The following is a 27,628-nucleotide window of genomic DNA, read 5'->3' as shown; positions in this document are numbered from 1 at the left end:
TTTACCCTGTTTTGCTAACCTGTCTTAACTCTTGTTAACTGTAGGTACTCCCCAGGCTGGAATAATATGGGAGTGTGCAAATAATGTCCAGGCCTGCCTGTACTTGGAAAAGAGGTTTGCACAGACTAGGGCTGTTACACAGTCTGCTTGCTTCTGCACCTCGCTGCGTGGATGTGAAAATTACCATTCCTCACCCAAATTGAGTGAGGTGGTAGGAAAACGCCACTGGAACGCCTGTTCAGAGGAGGGTCAAAGCATGCGGGACTGCTGTGGGGCGTTCGCCTCTGGTGTCCCCTCCTGCCCACGTGCTGTGCCCTCACTTGAAATGGTAAAACTGCTTCTGCCATTGCACAATAAATCAGCAGCTGAGAAGGGCTGATACATAATTTTTCTTTTTTATTTTTCCTTTTTTTTTTTTGTTTTTGTTTTTGTTTTTCCCCAGTAGGTTGCTTTGTTTGGTGGCCCCCAGCAGGAAAACAACTGCCAGGGGTACTGAGGTGCTCATGCCAGGGTAGGAGCGAGTGAGTGGCTGGCAGAGGAGAAAGGCTTGGGGGAACCAGTGGCTCTTAAGCCAGCCTGGCTTACCAGAAGAAATGCCTCTGAAACTGCAGTTTGAATAGTTTAGACAGAAAAATTTCCCCCACAGCTTTCCCCAGCTGCTCTTGTGAAACCGGTCGAATCGGCCATCATCCAGGCAGCTCAAATGGTGGCGCAGCCTCTTCTAAAGTGCACTCAGTTTTCAAGCTTTGGGGTCTCGGGCAAGCTGGCACTGCACCCTCCTTGAGCTCCAAAAGAGTAGCACCCAGCAAAGCAGGCAGCCAGTCTGCATTGCGGAGGCCTGGCGTCACGGTGGGTTAGCATGAGGGGGCCGGCTAGTCATCAGTATTTGTGGAAGGCATAAATATTTGCATAGTGCTGGTAATTATTGTCAGACTGTGGTGTTCACCCCGTGAGGAGATGTAAAGCTAAAGGGGGGGCCAGGGTGGCTGTACTTGCTGCCTGGCTTGTGGGAGCCTTTGGATGAGAAAGACTTGAAGCCAGAACCTGCGGCAGTGTGACAAGCTCCTGCCAGAGCAGCCTGGCTTTCGGACACCATCACCCTGGGCCCTGGGGACCCTGGACTTGGAAGGAGCTCTGTAGGTACAGACCTGGATTTTCAAGGCCTGCCTGATGGGTTGTCTGGGTTGTCTCTGTCCTAAAAACTGCACAGCTCCTTCGTTCTGCAGAGCCCCTCCTTTGGAGGAGCTTTTGTTTAATGGCAAGCTAAATCTGTGAGAGATTTATGACATCACTCGCTTTTTTTCACAGCCCGTTGTTTCTTAACAGGGGAAGAATTTGTTACTGGCTTGCCCTTCTGCACCAGTGGGTCCTGAGCAGACCCTTGCTGCGATTGAAAGGCAGAGGCCAGGCAAGATGGGCCATGCCCATGGGAAAGCATGGGGTATCAGAGGGACTGCCTAGTTTAGCTGCACGTTGCCTGCAACCTTTTAACAGAGAACTTGTTGTATATATGGTATTTGAAGCCTGTCACCCAAAGAGAACATCTTCGAAACCTCGCAGGTCAGCAGCTTGCGGCCAGCATCGTGCTTTTTGGGATAGAGACTGTTTTCATCCTCTTTTTGGGTAACACCTATTTCATCGTGGCCCACTCTGGAATGTAGTTAGTCATAACCAGAGTTTTAAAAAGAAAAAAAAAAACAACACAACCAAAAAAAAACCCCAAACCCCCAAATTTGGGACTGTGGCTGAATAACCTAACCAATTTTCTATGGTTTCCATGGCTATGCAGAATGCTTAAAGGAGTGTATCTGAAAAAAGATGGAGCCACTGGTATTTCTCACAAATATTGCCAATTTATAGGATAGGTGCTCAGTATTAGAAACTATAATTAAAGTCTCTCTAAGTAATGTGGAACAGTGCATAAATGAGCTATATATTCTATTTAAGTATTTGTAGCTTTAAATAGCAGCTCCAGGGATCCAGGGCTGGAATAGCAGACACGTTGCTGGACGTGGATGAGGTTTCACTGGCAGAGCTCTCTAGCACCTGGCTTAGGAGAATGTTGTTCCCCTTACAAATGCCAAAGCTGCATACCTTTTTACTTCTGTGCTATAGTTTTTAACCTTATGATGAGTACGGCCAGCAGTTGTTCATTGTGGATACTTTGAATCTAGCTCATAGAGATTGAAAGGACTTTTAGTCTTAAACTTTTTTTTCTTTTTCCCCATAATTCTGAAATGGATGGATTATGCTTTTCTGGTATGTTTTTTTGTTTTGAAATGTTATTACTCCATTTGTTTGCTGAATCGGTAACTTGATGTACCTTCCTTATTTCTTAGACTTGCATAGATGCTGTAAAAGTTAACTTAGTTTCACTACATACAGAAAAATAATATTGCCATTTGGCCACCACTGCCTTCTGTTTTGCAAGTATACTTGCACGATGTGCTTATGCACATAGTATTTTTAATTTCCAGCTTTGCTGCCAACATGAGCCCATTCTGTTTATTCCTCACAGTCGGAGCTTTGTGTGTTTTGGGGAGGATTTCTGTTTTGCAGCAGCAGCAGTTTTAGCAGCTGCGTGCTTTGAAGCCCCCGTCTCCTCTGGCATGAGATCCAGTGGAGAACTGAGAGAAGGGCGGCGTGGGAGCGGGGTTGCACCGTCTCCGTTTTATGTCTTCTGCAAACTGAAGAGGCGTTGTCGAGTGAGGCAAGGGCCCGTCTGCTACCCCCTTCCTGCGGGGCTGAAGGCAGGAAGCACGAGCTCGGGTGTTGCAGCAGATAGTCGTGGCAGGGAAACAATAAGCTAGGAGCCTTTTCAAGGCACTTCAAAACGATTTGGGGCTCTTTGATCAACCAAAGGTTGAGAGACTCTGTGGAGTTACATCCAGTACGTGCGTCTGCAGGCATACACGTGAAACCCCCTTCTCCAGGTTGGACAGTCATTGATGCTGGAAGAGGAGGCGTCCTGGGCGGAAAATAGCACATGGTGGTTTGGCACCTGAAGGCTCAGACAAGCCAGTGAAGTTTGCCTGGATGACTCAAATGTGGCATTTGTGCGTTTTGAATCCCTTGGCAAGGGCAAAAAGCCATCTGTCCTGTACAACTGCTTGCTAGAAAGCAAGGGGGTCCCCTGAACATCCCTGCGGTCCCTTGGGTGGCTGAGGAAACACTGGGAGAAAGCAGCCTCGGTGTGCTGGAGCCCCTGGCCACAGGGAGCACCTTGAAAATGGGAATGCTGAGGGGTGAGGTTGCTCTGCATTGGCAGCAGTGAGACCTGTAAGAGGTTCCCTGCTCCTGGTCGCTTGCTGATGTCCAAAAATCCCTCTTGTGGTCGCAGTTGCTGGGTTAAGCATGGGATCCATACGAAGCTGCTGCCTATTTCAGGGAAGGGCCTGGCTAAGGACAGTGCTGCCTTATATATAAAAATAAGGCTTATATTTATGTTTTTATATATGACTTTTGTAAAAGTAGAAGGCAGGGAAGGTGAATCCTGCTTCTTTGAAAATCAGTGATGCTGTTGACAGCAAGGAAATAATGAGCATCAAGCTAGATTCCTTTCAGGATTTATTCAGTACCTTTTTCCCTGCTGAATAAGGCAATTTTGTGCTTTTTGCTATGCTTCTTGGTTTTTATCTTGGTGGACCGTCAGTTGCAGGTAGAAAAGAACTAAAATACAGAAGGAATTCTGTCTCTAATAATGTTTAAACATCGGAGACTGTATCAGCTAAAGTGTGATTTGCTACAGTTTTCCTTGAAGCTGTGGATTTTTTTCTGTGCCATCTTGCACATGGAATCACCGCTTTCACCGTTACAAAGTGTGATAACTGTCTAGATAACTGTGAAGTTCCATTTCTTTTCTGGCTTTCTTTGGTAGAAGACTGTGCCATTGTATTTCGGGTCCTTCAAGCTCAGCTATCTTTTGCTTTGTTTGCAGTAAGCCAAGTATCTTCAGATTCTTCCTCTGCAATCCAAACTATTTACAACTGTTAATGTAGTTTTTTGTTTGTTGAGGAGAGTTTGTTTGGAGTTTTTTTGTAGCTGTTGTCTGTTTTATAAAACCTTCAGTACAACTATCCCAAAGTGTGCCTTAAACAGTTTTCCCTCCCCCTTTTAATTTGCTCGAAGTCTTTAGTAGATTAAAAAGTTTGGTAACAAAAAAAAAAAGTCTTTTGTCTATGTGTGTAACAGAAAGGGCACATTAAAAAGGACAGCATGGTTCTGGTGAATTGAAATGAATCTGTACAGCTTGTTTTGAAACAAAACGTCCAGCTTGTCTTAGAAACGAAATAGTTTTATCTGTAAGTTAAAGGCAAGCAGTTTTGGAGTTAGTGCCCTTACTTGCACAGATTTGTTTTTTCACTGGAGAGGGTGGAGAATGTATTGCAGGAAATAGAGCCTTGCCAGTGCAATGCCTGTTCTGCTGGGTGAAATGTGTGGGGACCAAAAGCTGCACAGGGATAGCAAAGAGCAGGATTAAGAGATCGGGAGCTGCTCCTCATCTTCTTCAGTCTCATACTTAGCATGTGGGAAGGCTAGAAACTGATATGCTTAAACCTAATGACTTCTGATAAACCAGACAGTCTGCTTGCACTTAAATAGTGCTCGGCTGGGAGGGAGGACTCCCAGAAATTCTGGAGTTTCACCGGAAGTCTCCCACCTTCCCTGTCTCACTTCTGCAGTAGAAACCTAAAGGTGGTGGTGGAGTGACTTGTGTTTTTTGTCTTACTTTCCAGCTGGCCTGCTGCTGCGGTACTGCTGCTTGTTCCTTGTGCTGCAAATGCTGCCCCAAGATAAAACAGTCAACCAGCACCCGCTTCATGTATGCGCTGTACTTCATCCTGGTGACTATCATCTGTTGCGTCATGATGTCAACAACAGTAGCTAACGAAATGAAAACTCACGTAAGTAAAAGAGATGAACCCACTGCTGCCCCTGGAAAGAAATGGGGCTTCTTCCATGGCTCTTCATGGATAGGGGTGCTCCCTCAGAAGAGGCAGTTGATTCCTCCACCCATCTACTTCCAAACCCAGACTGGATGGTTTTCCCTGCTCAGCCTCTTCCTGCCAACTGCTCACCCGTTGAGTGCATTTTGCAACAGGAAGAGTCAAGGATCACAGGACTAGCAGCCTTCCTGCTCTTCCCTTGTGCGGAAGCCTGCTGCAGTGAACCCATCCCGGGTCGCCAGTGTCACTAGAGGCTGTTAGGGAACATGTTACAGTAGAACAGATTGGTTCAGTCTAAAGTTGCATTCGTCTCTGGCAACTTGTTTAGTAGCAGAAGCAGCAAATAAGAAAATAACTCTTGAAGTGTTGCATTTATAATTTTAATTCTGTGCTCTTGATGCTGTATGACAAACTACTGCAGTGCACAATGCTGCAGGTCGTTTATAAGGGATTTTCTCCAGTGTGCGTTGAGTCATCGTGTTCACATGGCCTCTAACCACAGCGATATTGTTAATCTCTAATTGTCTTTTTAATTAAAAAGCTTCAAAAGCATGAAAGGAGATGTGGCTAAAACTAGATTTTAAAACCCAAGTTTCTTTCAGAGTTTAATATAACTTCCCTCAGCTAAATGCTCACCAGTCTGCTTGTGGTCACACACTAGACCTGTTGTACCACATCTTTGGTTTGGTTTCTTAAGCCACCCAAGTTGCTCTCAGTAGCACAAATCCCCTCTCTTGCCCTCTACAAATTACAGAAAGAGAAGTCTTTTTAAGTAGAGGGAACAATGGCTGGATTGCTTAATTCTTAAAAATTATGTTTCTGCACCAAACTCAGCATCGGTCCTGCTTCGAGGTTGTGAACGTGCTTTCCCCTAGAGGTTCAGAAGGCTTCTCTCACCGGGGGCATCTAGTTGTTTTGTGTTAGCCTCCCAAGAGGGAGTGACGGTGGGTGCACAGTTAAGGCTGTTTCCTCATTTAACTGGTTGCTGGTCGAGTTGATACCCTGCTTTCCTTCTGCGCTAGACTTTCCTGCACCTGCAATACGGATGGACCAGCAGGCTTATGACGGGGTTACTCTTGAGGGTTTCTGTACTCTGCTGCCAGTGACCTTTCTTTCTTCCCACTGTACCCTCTTTGTATGTTCTGTCCTATTTTTTTTTTCATTTCATAGCATTTTGCTTGAGTTATCCTAGTGCCACGTTCTTACCCCCAGCCACCAGAAGTTGCTGACAGCCCTGTAAGAGCACCCAGTACAGACATGATGCTTGCCTGTGAGCTGCAACTTAAAAACTGTTCAACATGTGTGTGCTGAAATTGCTTGCCAGGAATTACTTTGACTTACTAGATGCTTAGCTTGGCAGTAAAGTGAGTAACCCAAAGAAGTCAAGTGTGTGGGAGACAAATTACGTTCTCATATCCAAATTTCATAAAGTCATTTTCCATCAGTGGTGTGGTTTTAATGCAGCTTGTATCCCTAACAAAAAATACCCACTCTTTGTCCAACAGAAAAGTGATTCAAGAAGCCTTCAACAACATGCTTTTCAGTATTGCCAAATTTCTTTTCCAGCTCATAGTCTTGAACACTCAGTGTGGGAAGAAATGGCACAAAGAGTAGCTGTTAGCGTGAAGTGGAAAGATAATCACGCTCTTAATTTAGAGCATTTGATGTCTTTGAATGGGAAATGGGCTATCTGAAAGTATGCTTTCTTTATCTGCTGTCTAATTCAGTAATTGTGTTCCGGGCTGTTAAAAGTTCAAAGATTCCTGAAGCTAATTCAGCCCCGTTGTAATAGAATGCACCTTGAAAATACTGATTCAAACTAACCAGTCTCAGCTTCCCAGTGATGACCTGTGTTTTGAAAGTGCTGGGCACTCTACTGATTCCTTCTTTTTTGGCAGGATTGCAGAGCACTCCTAGCTCCTGAAGCCACACTGCAAGCAAACACTTCGCATGATGCTTCTAGGACCTCACCCTCTCTCTCCTGAGAGGAGGCAGAATTTTAATTAATTTTAATTAGATTTTTTAAATTTTATTTTTGTATTAAAATTAAAAATTAAAAACTAAAATTTTAGTGGAGTCCTTTATGGAGCCATAATCTTGGCAGGGAACCATGTGTCTGCTTTACCAGTTTAGAGTTCAAATACTCATGCTGATGCTACATGAAAGGCATCTCTCCCTTGTCAGTGAGAGGGGTTTTTTTTTGTTGATTGGCTGTAAATTCCCAAGTCTAAGGTAGTTCTAAAAGTATTTATTGTCGCTCTTCGTCCGTTGGCATTATTTTGAGAGTAAGCAACAGCAAATGTGCATCTCTTATGAACATCTTAAACGGAGACTTTTAAAGAATGTTTGTATTTGTTTTGCAGTATTTGTCTACTGTCTCTCTATTAAACACATTTAAGACAGTTTTTTCTGTTTCCGAGGTGCCAGGCTCTGCAGGTGCCAGCCCAGAGCTGGGGACCTGCTCTGTGCCCTGCAACATGGCTGGAAATATGAGGAACTGTCCCAGAAAGCTCAACTTCCACATCCTCACCAAAGTTGGCCCATAGACAAAACCATGTGTCAGTGGGAGGATGCGATACCTGTAGAGTATTTGGTTATGGTTTCAAAACCTTGGTTCCCAATCTAACCAGCAGCATTTTGAGTATTTTGTCATGAGCCTTAAGAATTGAACAGTGTCTTTTGTGGGGGAGATTTTCTCTGTTGTTTTCACTCTTCTTCCCCATCTCCTGAGCTGCTCCTGCACCCATGGGACACCAACAGAGAGATGCCCAAAGGGTTAAATTCTGAAAAATGTCCAAAGAAATCAAGGCATTTGTGTCTGATCTCTGGGGAAGAAGCAAGAGGAAGGAGTGGATGGTTTTGACCAGGAAAACATTTTGAATAGTAGTCTGTAGAATAGATTTCGGAGGGGAAAGGTTGTGTATCAAGACAAAAGATGGGTTTAGAGCATCAATCAAGACATGAGAGCCTCAGTGAGGGGACATAAAGACAGAAAATACCAATATGCAGTTACACAAAATGGTTTAGAGACTTTACTGTGTTCCAAAATTAAGCAAAGCAGGACCCAACTTGAAAAAGTGCCTCTATGCCTTGATCTGTATACTGTTTCTTTTTTCCAGTTATTCTGGTTTTTTGAAAGACAGGTTCAGCTTTACTTACAAATGTTCTGTTGAAGCAAAACCTTGCATTTCACAGGCTTTGAAAGGACAATTGAGAGAAGAAAAGGGAGGGAATTGTTTTGGTCTGTTGAAATAGTGTTTTGATTATTTTTTTTTTAATTAAATTTTTAATGCTACAGGTGTTTCAAAACTAGTGGTTACACCTTGAAAATATCCATGTCCTACTTAAATAATGAAAGGAAAAATAAGAAAGGTGTTTTCAGGAAAACAAACACCTGTAAAAACCAATTCAGTTATGTCAAAGCATTTCAGTTCCAGATGGGTACACGTTTTGGCAGAGCATGCTTTCAGGCTTGTTTCTCCCTCTGTTGGATGAGGACATCCAGATGAAAGCAGTCTCCTTTGGGCTCTTCAGGCCCATTTCTGCGCAATTCTTCCATCCCATTCTCCCACTGAGGGTATTTCCCGTGCTCCCGCATTCACATGTTTGGGTGCAGACAGACCCAGGCTCAGAGGTGGCCAAGCCCCAGCTGGCTGGAGCCTGGACACGGTGCGGCTGTGTTGGCTTGCTTCTTGCACTGCATTTATTTCGGGTACCAGCTGCTCACAGTGAGGGGAAAGCAAGTTCAGGGCAGTCTTTCCCTGTTTCTGTAGGTGTTGCTATCGTCTCAAAGGGTTTCACTGCACTCGGAAAATTGCCGACTTTGCTGTGATAACATCATTGCTTGTGCAGCAACTGAGGCATTTACGTTATCTGAGCGGATACTGAGTTTCTGCAGCAAGAATGCTTTGTCCCTACTCAGAGGCCAAAGAATTTAGCATACATTGCTTTTAAAGATACAAAAATAGATATTTTACTGTATCAAGCTTGGCAAATAACCAATCTTTGACTTTAGTAGCTGGGAAAACTACCCAGCAAATGGAAAGCCTAGTAAATCAGATAGGCTGGGCAGGCTGCTCAGCAGACTGAACATGTTTCAGAGGTACAGAATTTAAAAAAAAAAAAAAAATTAGTCTTTTTTAACTTGCAGTGAAGAAGTCACATAAGCCTTGATAAATTGTTCCCAGCAGTAGACCATCCTCTCACGAAAACGTGCCCTTTTCATTACGTCAGCCCTTTTGTCCCCAGCATTGTGCTTGTGTTTATTATCTGCCAGGGTCCCCAAGCTCAGCAGACTGTACAAGTGTCAGAAGTACAAAATTTAAAAAAAAAAAAAAAAATTAGTCTTTTTTAACTTGCAGTGAAGAAGTCACATAAGCCTTGATAAATTGTTCCCAGCAGTAGACCATCCTCTCACGAAAACGTGCCCTTTTCATTACGTCAGCCCTTTTGTCCCCAGCATTGTGCTTGTGTTTATTATCTGCCAGGGTCCCCAAGAGTTTGGTTTTATTCTTCTTTTGTTCCTTCAGGATCACGGGTCTCCAAAAAGGGCATTCAGTCCCACAGGACAAGTCCTGTGGCCATCACTTATTACTACACAGTGTTGTGCATACTACATGATGGCTGAGCTCTTTTTGCTTGTGTAGGCACAAACTGAGCTATTGTTCTTGTGAATCCATCCATTTTCTCTCAGCCAGATCTGAAAGGAAATTACTACTACATGGAGAAAAGAACATACAGAGTCAAAAATCCCCTCAAGATCTCTGTAGAAACCTATGCAGTTAAAGAAGATGCCCATTTACAGTTTCCCAGAGATCTGTTTTTAATTAGCTAGTCAATTAACCAAGTTCCGTGGCATTTTTTTTTGTTTGTTCTGTAAGTCTCATAAGCAAAATGCTGCTTGGTACCAAGTACAGATCTTACAAAAATTTGTCTCCTTGGTCAGTACTATCATCTGTATTAAACAAATACCTAATTTTCTCAGAAACACCGTTAGTTCAGTATTATACATATTTTTAATTTCTGCTGAGTGATGGTTATTATAAGCAAAGAACTGAAAAGCATTAATCGATAGCCCAGTTGCTTTCGCCCTGGTATCACTGTGACATTGATAGGTCTCTTAATTATTCCATTTGTTCATTTTGAATGCTGGCACGTTTGCCCAGTCTGACATTTCATTGCTGTTCAAGACCTGGGAAAGGCATCGCTGATGCTCCAGACAATTTCTCAGGAGCTCTCTAAAAACTCTTGGTTGTGCGTTAGCCACAGGTAATTTGTTTATTGTCCACCTTCTTATGCAGTGGCTACTCGTCTCTGAATTACTTCTGAAAGAGCATCTCAGAGTGGCCCAGCTCGAATCCGTTCTTGTAACACCACACAGCTGCCATGCAACTGGCTTTTCATCTCCTCGGCTGGTTCTAGCCCACCTAGGATCAGCTCGGGACTGTAGTTAGGTTTGCTACCCTCAGCAGAGCAACTTAGTGTTACTGTGAGCTGCTGAAATACTTGCTCTTTTTGGGAAACTGCTAGGAGGGTTGTTAAGCTCCTGACTGGTTTGGGTTGCTGGCACGCAGTGGGAAGTTGCATACCCTGTTGAGGGAAGCAGGCTTTCGGAGCCTGGTGGCTGGAAGACAGCATTTTATGTGTTTCCTGCATCTTGGATGGCTTTCTACCCAGCTGGGAATGCTGCCTGATCGCTCACTCTCCAGTCCTGCTTGTTCTTTTCCTGTCCTGGTTTTGTGTACTGATCTGCCTGCTGAAGGAAGGAGAGAATCCCATCTTCGCTAACTTCTTGAAAATGTTTAAAGATGGTATCGCCCAAAATCTTTGTATATTTTTCCTAAGCAAAATCTGGCCTGGCTGAGTGCTTTTTGAAGTCAGATTCCCATTTCCTTTGCCCAGATTATTTATTTGTGCACATTGTGCCCTGGCACACGTTGTCTTCTTCCTCCTCCAGTTACCTGTGCAGGTAGCAGCGACCAGCTCCAGAAGGTTTGATGTGTTGCTCGGCTGGTCTCACCAACCTTGGCTGAGGGCTGTGAGTGTACAGAGAGGCCCTTCTTTCTTTGAGATGAACGGTGGTTTTCTAATTAAACGCTTGTATTTCTGCACAGCTGAATGGCTCCCTGGCTGTGGCAGGGGTGTGTGTGTGTCTGCACAGAGGCACCCCACAGGAGTGGGTCCTGGCCACACAGACCTGCTTTTCTGAGAGCCCAGCATCGCGTCCGCCTGGTGAAACTGAAGCCAAAATGTGCAGCTGTTTGCTTTCCCCTTGCGGCGAGAGCAGGGCCTCAAAGGCAAATATTTAACGAGTCAAGAGAAAGGTGGAATTTTCCTGCCTTTTGAGTTACTTTAAAATAAAATCAGGGCAACTGGCACAACTCCCTTTTGGAGGCTTGTGATGAAGGGGAGGGGGCTTGCTGCCCCTGTGCCGCTTGGGTGTGCTTCGGTCTATGTTTCCACCGAGGGCAGCAGGAGCCAGAGCTTCCTGCCCTGCAGCCCCATGCGTGCCCCTTCGGCTGGTAGAACCGCCGGTGCGGCTCCTGTAAGCTGAATTACTGAAGCAATCAAAGTCTTCTGCTGTAAAGCACGGGAAGAAGGGAGAGGGTCCCTGGGGTGAGGGGATAAGCAGTAAGGGGCAGGGATGGCTTAAGCCAACGGAGCTGCAGGAAAGGTAGGTGGACTTGTACCCCAAAACATCTGGAAGAAGTTGAGGCAGTGGAAAACTCCAGTGTTTTACATTTCTTTATGTCCCTTGAACCCTGAAATCCAGGCTGAGGGCTATCAACAGTGAAAGGTGTTACATGAAGCCAGTGAAAAGTCAGTGGTGCAGACATAGGCATGCATAGTTATGGGGAGCCCTGTGTCCTATCTAACGGCTTGTAACATGTTGCACTTTTCAGATTCCCTTCTACAAGCAGATGTGCAAGGGACTTCAGGCGGGTGATATGTGCGAGAAGTTGGTGGGATACTCTGCGGTGTACAAAGTCTGTTTTGGAATGGCCTGTTTCTTCTTTTTGTTCTTCTTGTTCACCATCAAAATTAACAGCAGCAAAAGCTGCCGAGCATACATTCATAATGGGTGAGTGTTTGATTGCTTAATTTCCACTTCTTTTTACAGGTTTGTGCTGCCTAGTTTCCAGTTGGTTATAGTACTAGGCAAAAAAAAAAAAAACCAACCCACAAATGAAAACAAAAGCTGATTTTACTGCTTAGTGAAAAACTAAAGTGGTCATCAAAAGGCTGTTTTTTCTCTTGCTGGGCTTTAAATAGAGATTTCTCATGGTACTTGAGTTGAAGACCTCTAATTCCTATTATAACTAGATATTTTTTTTTCCTCTTGTCCAGATTCTGGCTCATTAAACTTATACTTCTGGCAGCAATGTGCTCAGGAGCCTTCTTCATTCCCGATCAGGACACTTTCCTCAATGGTATGTCCTTCTTGTTTTGTGATGCTGCTTTGTTCTGTACTACTTTGTGAGTGGTTATAAATCCTGAAGATTTGATCAATGTGAATTTTGCCATATTTCTTCAAGTAAAGCCAGTATAGTCCAGGTGCAAGAGGAATATTTGGGGCTGTTTGGGGGGAGCCCCATGTGCATGGAGTATGTGGTCATTCTGTGAATGTGCAGTGAAGAGCATGTTTTTTTCTGACGAAGAGGATGCCAAATGGGTAGGTAAAAGTACCACTGTGGTGCTGTCTTGCAAATTCTTTAAGAAGCAGAGAGCTGTAATGGTGCACAAGAAATTGTTCACTCAGGAAGGCAGAGCCTCATGTTAGTTTGGCTTGTGCAGGTAGCTCTGCCGTGGTGCAGCAGCTGGGGTCTGTGCTGCACAGTGGAGAGGTGCCAGGGCTCAAGGGGGCATGGTGACCTGCCGGGCACTCGTGTTTGCTGCCTGGAAACCTGCAATGCCGCTAAAGAATTTGGGATGTTGTTAGCTTTGAGGCTGGTGGCATAAATGCAGTAAGGTAAAACTAGACATTTTTTGGGCAAGCACTCTGCTGAGGATGCTGTGCCTGAAGCATTTCCAGTTTTGGAAGACGCCCTGGCACTGCACAGGCATGGTGGTACTGGCCCAGTGCTTAAATGACAGCTCTGGGAGTAGCTTTTCACAGGGCTCTTGTGGGCTAGGAGCAAAAATGCAACTGATACCAAGATGAGTTTGTGCTCTTCAGTTTGCCAAGTACTTGTAAGCCTTTAAGCTGTTGAGTCTGGATGGGTGGAAAGTGGTGGGGTCAGTAAGGCAAAGGAGCAGTTGTGTCTGCTGCCTGCTTCCACTACGGCTTGCTTGGTTACCCGTCTTTTCAACACCGATGTCCTCTAGGCGGGGTGTTTAAAAGGGGAGGAGGAATGAGTAACATGGGGGAGAGAATAGAGTGGGCAGACATACTATGAGCACAGTGCTCTGGGAAACCAAGGTTAAAACCACTTAAAAGTAAACCACTGATAGGCGTAACTCAGCTTCTTGCTCTTACTAGCTGTTTGTCTGGTCCTGGTTCAGTTCGGTGCCCCAGAAGTGAAGGGCTCCCTATCCCTATTCCTCTCCTCTGCGAAGTCACAGGGTGGCTGAATGTACTTGTGCGTGGTGTCAGGCACGGTTTGAATTAGAAAGATGCAGTGGTGCAACGGGTTGTACTTGTGTGCAGGAGAGCCTGCTTCTCCCTTTTCGTGGTGAGAAGTCATCAAAAACTCCAGTGTTTGAGGAAAAGGGGAAACATCTTTTTGTGCTGATTAGAGTGCTGTTTCTCAACAGCAGTCTAACCTAGTGTGGAGATACAGCATAACGAGCTTTCTTCCCTAAATAAGCTCTTGACTTTTCTGTCTAAAGCTGTATTCTGCACATCCTGCTTAACTCTTGTCCAGTCAGCCCCTAAATTTGAGATTTACAGATCGTTTGGGTATTGTGTGGTTTTGTTTTCCTCTTTTTTCCCTCCCATCAGAAAACTTACACTTTTTTTTTTTTTTTGGAGCATTCTCCCAGTTTGCTTATTTTTTCTTAAAATAAAAAAAAGGCTCTTGCCATACTTCCCATGCTTAGCAGTTTGTTAATCATGGAGGAGGAGTATTACATGCAAGCACTAGGTTTGCATAGGCTGCAGTGTTAAATCCATACTGGCCTTATCTGTGATGGATCCATAAAACACCCTGCAGTGTCCTGCCAGTGGCAGTGGGAGATCCCAAGAGTCTGGCTATTTAATCACTCACTCCATTGGTGGTCTGCTTTTTCCTACTCTACTTCTCCCAGACACGTATGCACACATTGTTCCTGTATGGTTTTTATGTACTTTTTCACATGCTAGCTTCTTCCATTTTTTGTTTTGTTTGTTTGAAGAACAGCATGCTTATCAAGTGCATACAATAAGTTTAGCAAAACCAGACAAATGGAATTTTTGCTTGCTTTCAAATAATGAGATTACGGTACAGTAAAAAAAAAAAATCTCTACATCATCTGCTAAGGGTAACATGCCTTGACTGTTCTGTTCTTCCACTTAAGTTACACAAGCTTCTTTCAAAAGGAAAACACAATGGTAGGATATGGCTGGACTTTGCTAATGTACTTTCTTGGTCTCTTCACTGAAATCAGCTGCACACCTGGAGTCATTTATAGGCTATGCACTGCACAGCAGCGCAAGCTGTATATGCAACTAAGCATTTAAATAGGTATCTGTATTTCCTCAGAGACTACTGATGTTGCACGTAAGAGATCTGTTGTCCAAAGTATCCAAACAGCTACCCAAATACAGTATATGTAGGTCAACGGTTAAGTAGTCAAATAACCTGTCGTAAAACTAGTCCGTGAATACCAAGTGTTCCTGAATCTTTGGGAGTGGCTCAGGACAGCATTTGTAAATAGATAAGCCCCACCTTTGTTTTTCTGTGGTACTGGAAACTGGAAGGGAAGCAATCACCCTTTTTAGTCCTGGTTTCAGTGCCTTGCAATTTCAGGGTTTAGATTCCCGTGAAATGCCTTCACACCACCTCCCTCTGCCAGTCGCAAATAAAGGTTCAGTATTTTCTGTCTGAATATAGTAACTCACGGTCTCCACAAAAATTCTCTATGTTAGGGAAACTCAGTAAATGCCCTATAGGCTTATTTTTAAAGTGTGGCAGGTCGCAAGCTGAATGCATCAGGGCACTAATCTTGAGTTTGCTGAGCTGGCCTTTCAGCTGTAATCTCTCATCTCCTGCTACATCTGTGGGCTTGAGATATTCGAACAGCATAATGGGTTCGCTGCATAGACAATAATTCCATTTCATCTCAAGGGAAAGGCAATTGCAGTTTGACCTATTTTCTGCCTCTCTGCCTTGCAGCCTGGCGCTACGTAGGAGCAACAGGAGGTTTCCTTTTCATTGCCATTCAGCTCATCCTGCTTGTTGAGTTCGCACACAAATGGAATAAAAATTGGTATGTGTTGGGCAAGTAGTTACTTACATTAAATTCTGGTGGACTCCTGAACAAAATATTTCTTGTAACGAAGAATTTAAAAGTACCATGGATGTTATTTCTGAAAGAAGACGCTTTAATGTCAATATTTAGAGCTGTTCATGTTTGCTTCATCCATTTTCTCCTTCCCCAATGGAGATGTTTCCTCCTTATTCACTTCTACTTTGCTGATTTATTCTTAAGCTGAATTGCTTGGCTTCCAATAAATAGCAGTGTGTCAGGATGCAAAAGCCTTTTACTTTAAGATGTTTTATATTTTATTTGAAAATATACCTGCTAAGAAAAAGAGTGGTGCGAGAGAATAAAACTAGATTCGAAAAATGTGACAGTGCAACTGTGTGCAGTGATGTAAACTGGTAAATCCTGCTTTTTTGTGTCAGCTTAATGCACATCCATTTTTTTTTCTCAACATGAGAACTGCTACTTTCTTTTCAATTTCTTTGCTTTCATCTAAATATGCAAGATTCCATTATCAACCCACATGTACCCCAGTTTGGCGGTGACTTCATTTCTGGTTTCAGCATATTTGCTATTACCTTCCTAGCCCTTAGCCTTTCATCAATTTAAAATATTTAAATTGTCGTCCCACATATACGCAGGAACTCCTGCCTCCACCTCCACTCTTTCTGACTCTCATTTCTTCCTCTACATACCTTTGCAGTCCTCTCTTGTTAGCATACTGACTGCTAAGAAAGAGTTTTAGCAAACCTTTGGGCTTTGTTAGGTACCTGTTTTCAGGGAGGAAGAGGTGAGATCATCTTATACCACAAATACTTTTACTGCTAATTACTGTAGCTGCTTTTCTGTGGATGAAAGATTTCCAGGAGCAGCATTTAACTTTAGCACTCTCTACATTAAGTATTCTTTTAAAGTCAGTCATGTTTCCACAAAACAAAGCAACAACCCCGCCAAACCCTAAAAAACCTTCTGTGCACCAAAAAGTCCTTTCTGCCAAAGCAACTTTTTTAGTTGCTACTCCTAAAAAAACCCAGTGATCTTTGCAAGAGGTGTTTGGAAGGTGAAGAGAGGAGGGAGACTGGTGGGATAGACTCAAATGGAGGGGAAGCTTTTTGAGTGAAAGGGTAGTAAAACTGCCGAGGTAACTCAAGGGGCAGAAGCAATATGCCTTTGCAGTCCTTGTGTGAATAGCACCTCTTGCTAGGTGAGCCTGGGGTACTCTGAGCTCCTGCTGAGGAAATCCCTGAAGTATTGAGCTGAGATGCGCTGATGGACTGGTCCCAGAGGCTGGGAGTTCTTGGGGGCACGCTGGGCTATAACTACAGAAACAGCTGGGCATGATAATACAGAAGATAAACACTAACGCTAAGGAATGTTTCCCTCTGTTTCGTGGGAGGAACCTTGCAAGGGCCTCTGTTGGTGTAGTGACAGACACATGCTTCAGGAAAGTAAGCACTGTCTTTTGTGTTTGAGGATAAGAACTATTCAGCTATTAGAATTTTATTTTGGGGGGAAGGGAAATGAAAGGTAAGGTGTTCCTCTCTCTCTCCCTGCAGGACTGCAGGTGCAAACCACAAGCAGATGTGGAATGGTTTGCTCGCCCTGGTCACTCTCACCTTGTACTCTGTTGCTGTGGCAGCCCTGGTCCTCATGGCTCTCTTCTACACGCGCTCAGAGGGCTGCATGTACAACAAGGTCCTGATCGGCGTTAACGGTGGCCTGTGCCTCTTTGTGTCGCTGGTGGCCATATCACCCTGTGTTCAGAATCGTGAGTCCACTGACCTCTTCTCCTCCTGGGTATCTGGTGCTGTCATGGTTGTGTGCCTAGAGGCACGAGCTGTGTTCTGGGCAGAAAGTCTCATGAGAGTTCAGAGCTGGTGCTGCTCTTGCCCGTGTCCCTTTATCTACACTATGAAGTGCTGCTGCTGATCATCAGCTCAGCTGCTAAAACTACAGTGGTGTGAGGCATTCTGAGTGTGCCATCAGGCAGTCACGCTGGTAAAGAAGGCTCACATGCTGATGGCTGGTAATGTGTCGTGGAGCTCACACAACTCTTGCTGGGGTAGCAGTTTAGGTAGTAGCTGTCAAACTCATTCACCACTGTTTTACCATTTAATTTTGACTGCTTGTCATTTACCGTCTGTAAAGTTTGGGCCTGGAGAAGTTGACAGTGGTACTTCATGCTTCGGTATATTTTATGTGTACTGTTAGTATCTTGCATACATTGGACCGAAATAGTAATTTGAGTGACTCCAACACAAATTTTATGGGTAAATAAAACTTACCATGGCAGCTTGGCAATAGCTTTTGGAAAGCTGGTGCTTTTGGCAAGAGCAGAGGGTTGATTCTTTACTTATATGGGACTCTTTAATGCCTTTCTAAAGCAGCTAGCAGAACTAAAGGACAGAGTCTTTACATGCAGTGGAAATGTATCTAAACTGCCTCAAAGACTTACGAACTGTTTTAAGTAAAACATAAAAAGTGTTCTTCCCTTCTGAAAGATTCTAGCGTGCTGTTCTTCAAAGGATATGAATTTCTTTTCCAGTTTGTTAAAATGTCTGCAAAAATAACTTATTTTCCTCTTTCTTTTAAAGGCCAGCCCCATTCTGGTCTGCTGCAGTCAGGAGTTATCAGCTGCTACGTTATGTACCTCACTTTCTCAGCACTATCCAGCAAACCACCAGAAACTAGTAAGTTATCTAATGCTTTATTTAAATTCTTTTGGACATGCCATGTATTAAAAGCAAGAATTTAGCAAAGCTGAATTAACAAATTCAAGGATACAGGATTGTGGGTTTGGTCTGTTCTGGCCTATGCAGAAGTTGGAAATGCTAAAAATAAATCTGTGCAGCAGAGAGACCGTGCAACTGGCACTCTCCATGTACCTTAAATGCCTTGGTCTAGCAGAGCTTAACTTCCCTTGGGTGAGTTGCGTCTGTTGCACCAGACCAATTCCAGCCTCTTTTCTATGGACAAATAGCCAAGAGTCTATTCCTCATGTGGCCAGTGCATGTTCTCGTATGACAGGACGCAACTAAATACGTAACATGTTTGGTCACATGATGGGAAGGGAGTTGGAACAAATGGCTCTTGGGTGCCTCTGGAAGAAGGTGGGTGATCAGCTCCATCCAGAAGTTTACTAGGTCCGCCACCAGTTAGTAGGTGCTGGCCGTCAGAGTGGATACTAAAATCACTTATTTCTCCTAGAATTGGTATGCTAGATAGTCTTAGCTCTGGACTCCTAATGGAGCAAAAACCTGAGTACCACTTGTCTTCCATTTTGAGAGGAAACATTCTGATAAAGGACTTGGGGTTGTGTTGCAGTTGTTTGAGGTGATGCTGTTCTTCAGCAGAGTTCCTGCACTCTCCTTGCCTTCTAACCACTGGCATTGCAAGTCAGCAGTAGGGAACTCCCTACAGGTTTAAGTTCTTTATGCTACAAAAACACAGCAAGAATTTACAAGCTCAACTCAAACTGTCTCCTTTTCCCAGGTAACCACCAGATTCACCTGTTTGGACAGGGAGCATTCTTTTCACTTACAGAAGAGTTCCCTGGTTCAAATTAGCAATGCTACAACCCCGTTCTTTATTACTGCTCAACTTCTAGTGTTGAATAGTTGAAACAACAATAACTAGAGGACAATAAGTCTGTTGGCAGAAAGGAGAAGTTCTTACAGATACCTCCCAAAAAGAAAGAGAAGAGATGGGGGAAAGAATCTGTCACACTTGTGTAGGCACAGGCACATACACACAAATGTATTCTAGAGCTAAGAAGGAAAAATTAGGTGGAAGATTTGCTTACAGAGCTTAAGCAGTGTTTTTGAATGAATACAGAAGTTAATCTAGAAGGCACCTGAATTACTCATAAAAGTTGACACAGTGTAAAAAAAAAAAAAAGAAGAAAAAAGGGGAAGAAAGTGATGTAGGGTATTAAATCATTGTTCTTTCATGCTTGTGACAGTCAAAGCCTTCAGCAGCTCAGTGAATGCTCTGATTCTTGTATGTATTGTGGGTGTGGTTATTGCATTTGTCAGTGTATGCATCGAGTACACTCTCTCAGACCTCCAAATCAGAAGTTCCTCCTGAGTTTTCCCCCTGAGTGCTTTTTTTCGACCTCAGTCTTTTTGGAATCTCCACTTGTCTTCCTGTTAAGGTGCAAGCTTCTTAAATTATTCTGGGGTCGTTTAATCTGGAGAAAAGGAGGCTGAGGGGAAACCTTATCGCTCTGTACAGCTACCTGGAAAGAGGCTGTAGCCAGGAGGGGGTCAGTCTCTTCTCCCAAGTAACAAGCGATACAAGAAGAAATGCCTTCCAGTTGCACCAGGGGAGGTTTAGACTGGATCGTTAGGAGGAATTTCTTCACTGAAAGGGTTGTTAAGCATTGGAATGGGCTGCCCAGGGAAGTGGTTGAGTCCCCATCTCTGGAGGTATTTAAAAGATGGGTATCTGTGGTCCCTAAAGATGGGTATGTGTGGTCCTTAGGGGCATGGTTTCGTGGTGGACTTGGCAGTGTTAGTTTAATGGTTGGACTTGATGATCTTAAAGGTCTTTTCCAAGCTAAATTATTTTGTAATTCTATAAAGCCTTGTAATCCCTTCTTTTGCTCCCACCTTTGTGCTGTCCCTGCTGTCTACAGATAAAGCTGTTTGCCCAGCTCTGCAGGGCCACGCAAAGTCCTCCCCCACCAGGTCAGCGGACTTTTATTTTTAACCTGGGTGTAGCCTTTGCCCTCTGCCCCTACAAACAGTTGTGCTGTCCCAATGGGGATGCAGAGTGGCTGCTGAAAGGAAGGAGGAGATGGGAACACAGTTTGCCTTAAACAGCATTGGCTCAAAAACCTCTTGATTTGAGATAAGGTGCAGCTGTAATCTCTTGCTTTGCAGTGATGCTGCAGGCTACTGCTCTGCTTTGCTTTGACCACTGGACACTAAAAAGCCAGATTAGTCTTGGAACATCGAGGACTGGATTGCTTTCATTTCAGCAGTATTTATGTAGACGTTAAGATAAAATCTCGCCTGGGATCTAAAAGTAGTATTTGCCTAGATGGCAAGATAAAATCTTGCCTTTAACTGGTGCATCTTCTTTTCTTCGCTCTTCTGTGTATCAGTCTGGGAACAGGACAGCTACACACCACCTTTTTTCACTGAGTATGAATTTCATAGTTGTCCTCAAGGCACCCCTGCTGTCAAATTTATGGTCTCAGGTCTGTGCTATCTCACTGTTACATGGCTTGTAGTCTTGGGTGAGGTGTTGGTAAACTTCCAACTTCTTAGTTCACCAGTCAGTCTTTTTCCTTGTTTGTCTGCTCTGGTCAAACAAGAAATTTTAGTACCCTACTAAGTTGCACTTTTGTTTTGCCTGAAACATAGAATCTGCCAGGTCAGATTTACAGAATTCTTTTCTGTACGATCTTTTTAAAAGATAGATAGAAGTCGCTGAAATACATCTGAAGTAATAAAAGCATTTCGCTGACAAGCTTCAGTCTGAAGACTACTTTGAAATGCAGTGAAATGAGGTTTGCTAATGGTTCTCTTTGTTCCTTTTGTTTTGTGAAGTCCTGGATGAAAACAATCAGAACATCACAATCTGTGTACCTGAATTTAGCCAAGGCCTGCACAGAGATGAAAACTTGGTTACTGGCCTGGGTACTACCATCTTGTTTGGCTGCATTTTATATTCTTGGTAAGTCTGGGGGCTTGTAGTTACCTCACTGTAAATGCAATGTTGTGGTCCAACCAGCGAAGGCTTATAGCAGGCCTCGTGCAGACAAAGTAACGGGGAGAAGTAGAATAGAACTGGGCTGGAAGGTTCCTATTCTCCTTAGTTTCAGAATGGTTCAATGTTTTAGCCAAAAAAGTTCAACAAGATAACTTTTGAAACAAATATATTTCATTAAAACTGGATAGAGCAATTTACATCTGGAGGTGGAGGGAAAAGATTTCCATCTGTCCATGATCCCAGTCTCAGAGTGCTTTGAATTCTGTATTTATTCTTTCTATAAGAAAAACTCTATGCAGTTATGACCATCTAGAAAAGCTGTTTGAAATTTCTGTAGCCTGCTGGCAGAGGTTGTGACTGTTCCTTGAGTGTCTTTAAAACAAACAAGACTGTTTGGGAGGGTTTAGGGCTTCCTTTGAACAAGTTGTGAGTACCCTGCTGCCATCAGGATCTGCCAGCAATTTCCTGCTCCAAAAGAATCTGTGCTCAGAGAGTTGTGATGCTCACCTTGTATTATTGCAGCTCACATCAATAAATTAAGTCATGCTCTGGGACAGGGAGGGGGAGAGTTGCAGATGATTGATGGATGGCTTCTTTTGGCTTTGCGGGTTGCGAGGAGGCAGCACTGTCAGTTTGCTGCAGGTTTTTGAGCAGGTTCTACTTCTGAGTCAGTGCACTTCAAAATTCACGTACTGGTCCCTCATAATTTTGAAGTGAAAATGAGAGACTTTTTGAAGAGGTAGCACGGCTACTCTTCTGTCAAATATGCATTTCTGTTCCATTTAGTTCTGATATCAAATATATGGATGGATATCATGTATCATGGTTCTAGTTCACATTAGAACAGTGTTTCCAGTGCCTCAGGAAGGTGTTTCAGGAATGCAGACGACCTCCTTCACGTAGCCTGCAGGGGAAGTACACCATGTAGCTGGGGAGATAAGAAGGCCTCCAAGGGGAGTGTTTTGAAGTATTGCTTACTAAGGCTCAGCAGGTACAGCAAAGTATTAACACACATTGCCCTATGGGTGTTTGCATTACGCATCCTGAAAGGGGAAGGCTGGGCAAGAAATGTTCCTAATCAGAAGAAACTAGAAAAGATTCCCCCCAGACAAGTACAGTCATGCAAGAAAGTGATTTCCAGCAACTGGTACACTGACAATAGTGGTTGGCAATTTACTTTTGAAAACTGACTGCTGCCAGTGACCTATTACTTCACTGGCAAAGCGTTTACAGAAACGCTGAGCCAAAGTGATGGCTGTGAAGTTAATATAAAAGCATCAGTTATGCACAGCAGGGAAGATCTCTTCTGAATTGCAAATTGGAGGGCTTAGCTGATGGTGGTGAAATCACCACCTTTCAGGATTAACCTACTTTTAAGCTCATGATTCAGCCTGAGTTGGCCAGTGGCTGTCTGTCAGGCCAGCTTATACTTTTGTGCAGAACGAACTTTTCACATGCTTGGTGCTTGATGCTGTGTCGGAGCAAATGCTTAGCTTAGACATGGGAGTAGACTATTTATGTTTGCTGTGCTGTTGAAAAATCACCCTGTTGGGCTTATACTTATGCCGCGGGTTTTGACACTATCTTCTTTTGCTCCTAGTTTGACCTCAACAACACGTGCAAGCTCAGAGGCACTGAGGGGAATATATGCAACACACGAAACTGAAGTGAGTTCTTGCTTCCTCCCACAGGATTTCTGTGCAGACTTCCTCATGTGCTTTTCTTGCTGTTGTTTTCATGGCTATGTAATCTATAATTAGGTGAAAACAATTGGGTATGAACTCATCAGAACACTTGTCCACATTGGCCCTTCTGCAGCTATTGCTGGTCCAGTGGAGCTGCCTTTATGTACTGAAATTATTTGCTGCTCTTGCAGTTTATCTGACATCCTGCAGACTCCATGTAAATCTTGTGCTCCACAGAGGCTCATGTCCTCTCTCATTTAAGGGAAAAGGCTGCTGAGAAGCTATCACAAAAAGAAGTGGAGGCGTTCTTGAATGTTTTTGATCCTGTTTGTCTTTGTTGTCATAGCAACTGACTATGATCCCAAGTTCCTATCTCTTATTTTTATGTCCACACATAGGTACTTTCTTTCTTTTTGCCCGTAATTTCATCTCATACTACATTTCTTGTCCCTGTTTCAGCAGTACAGGCTTCTTCATTCCACCTGCCTATTTCTTCAGCTGCCTTAACCTCAGAACACCCAGAAACACTAGGACATGAGTGGGGTTTTTTGCCAAGTAACAGTTACCCCTTGCTTAGGCTTGCTAGTGTCACTCTTCAAATGTATGTGCGTGTTTGGATGACGGATCTCCATCCCAAGTTCTCTCCATGTTAGTGTTGCTTGCATCTGGAGTTTTAACTTGTATTTTTCAAGTCTTTGTTTGTGTGAATCCAAAAATGCAGAAGTATCTGCTGCGGTGCTTGGTGTTTGCAGTAGCTGGGCGTGGGGAGGCAAAACGCATTTCAGTGTGGGAGTGTGTCAGTGCCAGAGGAGCTTCCCTCTGGCAGGACGGTGCGGCTGGACCGGGTGCTGGTGCCAGCGCTGAGGAGCCAAGCACCCGGTGACTCCTGGCACCGGACGTGCCCCAGCCACTTCAGGCAGATCCGGGCAGGCCCTGCACCTTCCCACCCTGTGCTGAGGAGAGAAAGCAGCCACCCATCGTACCCGCCTGCCTTCCTCTGCCAGCCTGAGGCCGGAGGAGGGCTTGTCCAAAGGGCTGGGGGCTGCAGCGGGGGCGGCAGGCAGGCGGGGGGCGGCTGGCCCAGCGCGGATGCTGGATGCGGCCCCCTCACCAGGAAGGTCCGGCTCGTTTGCCGCAGTGCTTGCCAACCGGATTATTTCCAGACCGTTTGGTTTTAAAGAGCGGTACAAGAGCCACCTAACGTAAATACAAAGAAGTGACTGGTGAAGAGCAACTAATGACACTCTGGTTGCCTCCCCTGTGGCAAAGAGCCTTTGTCTCCTGGCCAGGAGCGTGAATGTAGCTCCGCAGTTGCTTGTGGCGCACAGAGGGTCTGTCGGCGCCTGTGCCGCAGACAACCGAGCACGCCGAGGGGCTGCCAGCGTTGCTAATTCCATCACTCCCTGCGTGCAAGGACTTAATTGCAACTGATTAAAAAGTTTGAGGGAACCCAGCGCTTGCTTCAGAATGCCAGTGCGGCCCAAGGGGAGCCGTCCCTGGAGTCAGCCTTCGGTAGTTTCTTATCTATGATGCTGGGAGGGTTTCAAAGATGCATTAGCGGGGCTAGGATGCTGGCATTAACTTGGTTGTCCAAGTGTCTTTTATCCTTCACGGACAGCTCTAAGTTTCCACGAAGCAAAGTCCTTATTTCCAGGCTGGCACTGTGGGTGGGGCTTGGCACAGCAGTAGACAAGAGATACGGTTTAAGGGTTTTATTTAAACTGTCAGACAGTGTCTTTAAAAAGAAAGAGCTTTTGGGCTTTTTATGGGTTTATGAACCCAGTGAGTGTGTGAATCGTGGATACGCAGGAAAAACAGTGCCATTTGATGTTTCTTTTGAACACTTTACCTTAAAGGCTTACTATCTGATTTTTTGGGGGGTTAGGAAAACTTGCAACTGGCCCATGCCATGATGGAGGAGAGAGGCTAGAACGCAAACTATAGAATTACGAGGGTAAATACTTATTCACGTGCATGAGGTCTCCCAGCCAGATTGGGGCACCCTGAATGTGGTTTTACACCGGGTCCTTATACCCTTCAAACATTACGTTATAGTGTGATTTGACTAATCACCCACACCACCAATTACTAGTCATAGTAAAACTTTGCAAAACAGCTGTATTTCTGCAGCGTTCTTGTCACTTGTCCTATTGATCCAGACACCCCTGGAGTCAGTCCTGCGACAGTTACTTATCTACGATGCTGGGAGGGTTTCAAAGATGCGTTAGCGGGGCTAGGATGCTGGCATTATCTTGGTCATCCAGGGGTATCTTTTTATCCTTCATGGACAGCTCTAAGCTTCCAGGAAGCAAAGTCCTTATGTCCAGGGCCAGTCTGTCCTTTAGTTTGTTTTACTTAAGTATGAACAATACCAAAGTCTCTAGTAAAACTCCACTACCTCATTACATTGCAGTGTATACTGTGAACCTAATGTATGTTAGCAAAGTTAATACACTTTCATACTATAAAGACTGATTGATACAATAGTTTGGGAAGGGAATTTTCCTAACAGGGTTCATTATCTTAATCAGACCACAACCAACATAAATCCCAGAGCAGGATTTCATCAGAGCAAATAATGTTGGTGATGCAATACAGAAAGGGTTGACTTGTACTGTGGTCTGGTGCAGAAAATGCACTTATTTATTGGATGGTCATCACCCTTTTCCCATTTGCATTTCCACTCAACGTTAGAACTATCAATTTCAGATTTCTTTTTTCATCAGTTAAAAGAAAGTCTTCATTTAAAGAAAGCAGTAAAACCAGCTTTCTGCTTGTACTCATTCTGGCTCCATTTCAGCAAAATCTTGCAAAGATAAGTACATTTCTAACTTAACACTTGTGTGGTTGTGATTTCCAACCCATGCAGCAGGGTTTTCAAAGTTCCTTATACTTTCATTTCAGTAGAGAATTTTTTTTTATTTAAAAAGCACTTAGATGCAAGTCTGAAGAGGTAAGTCCCCTCTGAACTACTAATGAGCAACCACTTTACTTTGGTTTTTCCACCATTTTGTCGTAATTATCTGCATCAGTGTTCGAGTTATGTACAATGAGTAGACTGATTCTTAAAGAATGGTTTATTTGCTCCAAATCTTACTGAATAGGTTTTTCTGAAGCTTAGAAACTGCTGTTATGAACTACTTGGCAAGTCATAATTTGAGTTTTGTGCTGGTTGGAAATAGAAACCAGACTTTTCTAAATTAGTGTCTGTAACGTGGACATAACAGACCTTCTTTCACCAACTGTTCTGCTGCTTTGCTGTAGCACAGACTCTTACCCTCCCTGTTGTCTGTTCCACAGGTAGCTCGTTGCTGCTTTTGCTGCGTGCCTGACGGAGACGGTAATTACATTTTCAGTGCACAATTTACCTCACTTGTGGCTTTTAGACCAAAGCGAAGAGAATAAGAACACAGTTGCAGATGGACAGCCGCTTGCATCCTTGTTCTGTAGCATTTCAAACTGAAGCAGCTGAAGTCCTCAAAGTTGGGCTAGGGAAGGAAGCAAGAGATGTAACAATACCATTTTAAAAGAACAGGCTAGTTAGTAATTCATTAAAGGACATTTCACTGTCGCAACATACAAAGTAATCTCTGCTCTTGCATGCTTGTGGGTGTGTCTGACTGCTGGATTTTTGGCTCAGCAGCTCTGCAGGGACTGCAGTTCAGGAGTGAGTTAGGAAGGGAGTGTCCTGTTTGCAGACCTGATATAATCAGGGTTGTCAGCTCAGACTTGCCAGAATAATCGTACAGGTAGAGCAATTTAAATGGCCCAGATGCTCAAAAACTAGCCAGTAGGCCAGGAAGCTGATACAAGGCAGGATTTCAGTGGCAGTCCAATTTCTTTTACTGAAGGCTTAGTCCCATGCCCTGAGGGCAAGTGAATGTTCAAGCATTGAGCATTTGAACAAGTGTATCGTGCTTTCTTAAATCACACCATAGATGCTTTGCTGTATTCTTCTTGAAGCCAGCTGCTGTTTTCATTTCTCATTAAATTTGCAAAAGCTTTCTTGTTTCCTGTCTCTTACAGCTGATGCTGAAGAGCACACTGAAAAAAGGGGAGGCCAGACTGTGATCTACGATGAGAAGAAGGGCACGGTGTACAGTTATGCCTATTTCCACTTCGTTTTCTTCTTGGCTTCACTCTACGTGATGATGACAGTAACTCATTGGTTCCAGTAAGTGTATTTCTTTAAAGCTGAGAAATTAATGTTTCTCTGCATTGAGAGAGGAGATGTGAACAGGAACTTCTGCCATTAGTGTGTCTGCTCTCATCCAGTACGAAGCTGGAAGAGACATTGCAAGTCTTTTCTGGACCATTCTTGAGCAGGATTGTGCTCATTAAAGGGCTGCTCTCCCCTGCTTTGTGTCTGGGTTAACCTAGTTGAAGTCTTGGAAAAACAGATATGAAGAGAGATTAATAGTGAGTTTATTGCCTCTTTTTTTTTTTTTCTTCCTCCTTAACAGTTATGAAAGTGCTCAGATTGAAAACTTCTTCACCGGAACCTGGTCAATCTTCTGGATTAAGATGGTCTCCTGTTGGGTTTGCGTCTGTTTGTACTTATGGACTCTCATTGCTCCACTCTGTTGCCCAACCAGAGAGTTCTCAGTGTGAACACTCAGAAGGTCCTTCTGTGTTTTTATCTTTTCTTTTTTCCCTCCCGCCCACATTACAAAAAAATACAAGTCATTTTGTAATGAGGAAACACCTACTGCCCACTTATTGTAATGTACCAGTTAGTAATTTTTTTAGTCAGACTAAACAAATGACTGAAGACTTTTTAACCTTTTTTAACTGTCATGAACAAGCATCGCCCAAGGGAACAAATGCATTCCCAAATTTTATAATGCTGATGTGTGGAGTGTAGGAAACACAGTT

At 43.9% G+C, this 27,628-nt stretch overlaps 1 protein-coding gene across 2 annotated transcripts; it reads left to right on the top strand.

Moving 5' to 3' along the window:
* Window positions 1–277: 277 nt before the first annotated feature.
* SERINC5 (serine incorporator 5) lies at window positions 278–27,628 on the top strand. Of its 2 annotated transcripts, none has more exons than XM_035892791.1 (12): window positions 278–328; window positions 4,737–4,904; window positions 11,849–12,027; window positions 12,294–12,376; window positions 15,260–15,353; window positions 16,907–17,118; window positions 17,945–18,040; window positions 20,906–21,032; window positions 22,669–22,735; window positions 26,054–26,093; window positions 26,780–26,927; window positions 27,217–27,628. In XM_035892791.1, the coding sequence occupies exons 1-12, from the start codon at window positions 326–328 to the stop codon at window positions 27,362–27,364; spliced, it is 1,365 nt and encodes a 454-aa protein (XP_035748684.1). In that variant the 5' UTR covers window positions 278–325; the 3' UTR covers window positions 27,365–27,628. The 2 variants fall into 2 exon arrangements, with proteins under 2 accessions (XP_035748684.1, XP_009635549.1); XM_009637254.2 differs by lacking the exon at window positions 278–328 and adding an exon at window positions 3,003–3,056.

The sequence above is a fragment of the Egretta garzetta genome, unplaced genomic scaffold (genome assembly GCF_000687185.1).
Source record: "Egretta garzetta isolate BGI_Z169 unplaced genomic scaffold, ASM68718v1 scaffold424, whole genome shotgun sequence".
Taxonomy (NCBI): Eukaryota; Metazoa; Chordata; class Aves; order Pelecaniformes; family Ardeidae; genus Egretta; species Egretta garzetta.
Note: the sequence above shows the minus strand (reverse complement) of the source record. Positions and strands in the feature narration are given on the sequence as shown.

Coding starts and splice junctions, on each gene's coding strand:
- SERINC5 (XM_035892791.1), top strand. Junction 12,028..12,293: donor CGAGCATACATTCATAATGG/GTGAGTGTTTGA, acceptor CCTCTTGTCCAG/ATTCTGGCTCATTAAACTTA. Junction 15,354..16,906: donor CACAAATGGAATAAAAATTG/GTATGTGTTGGG, acceptor CTCTCCCTGCAG/GACTGCAGGTGCAAACCACA.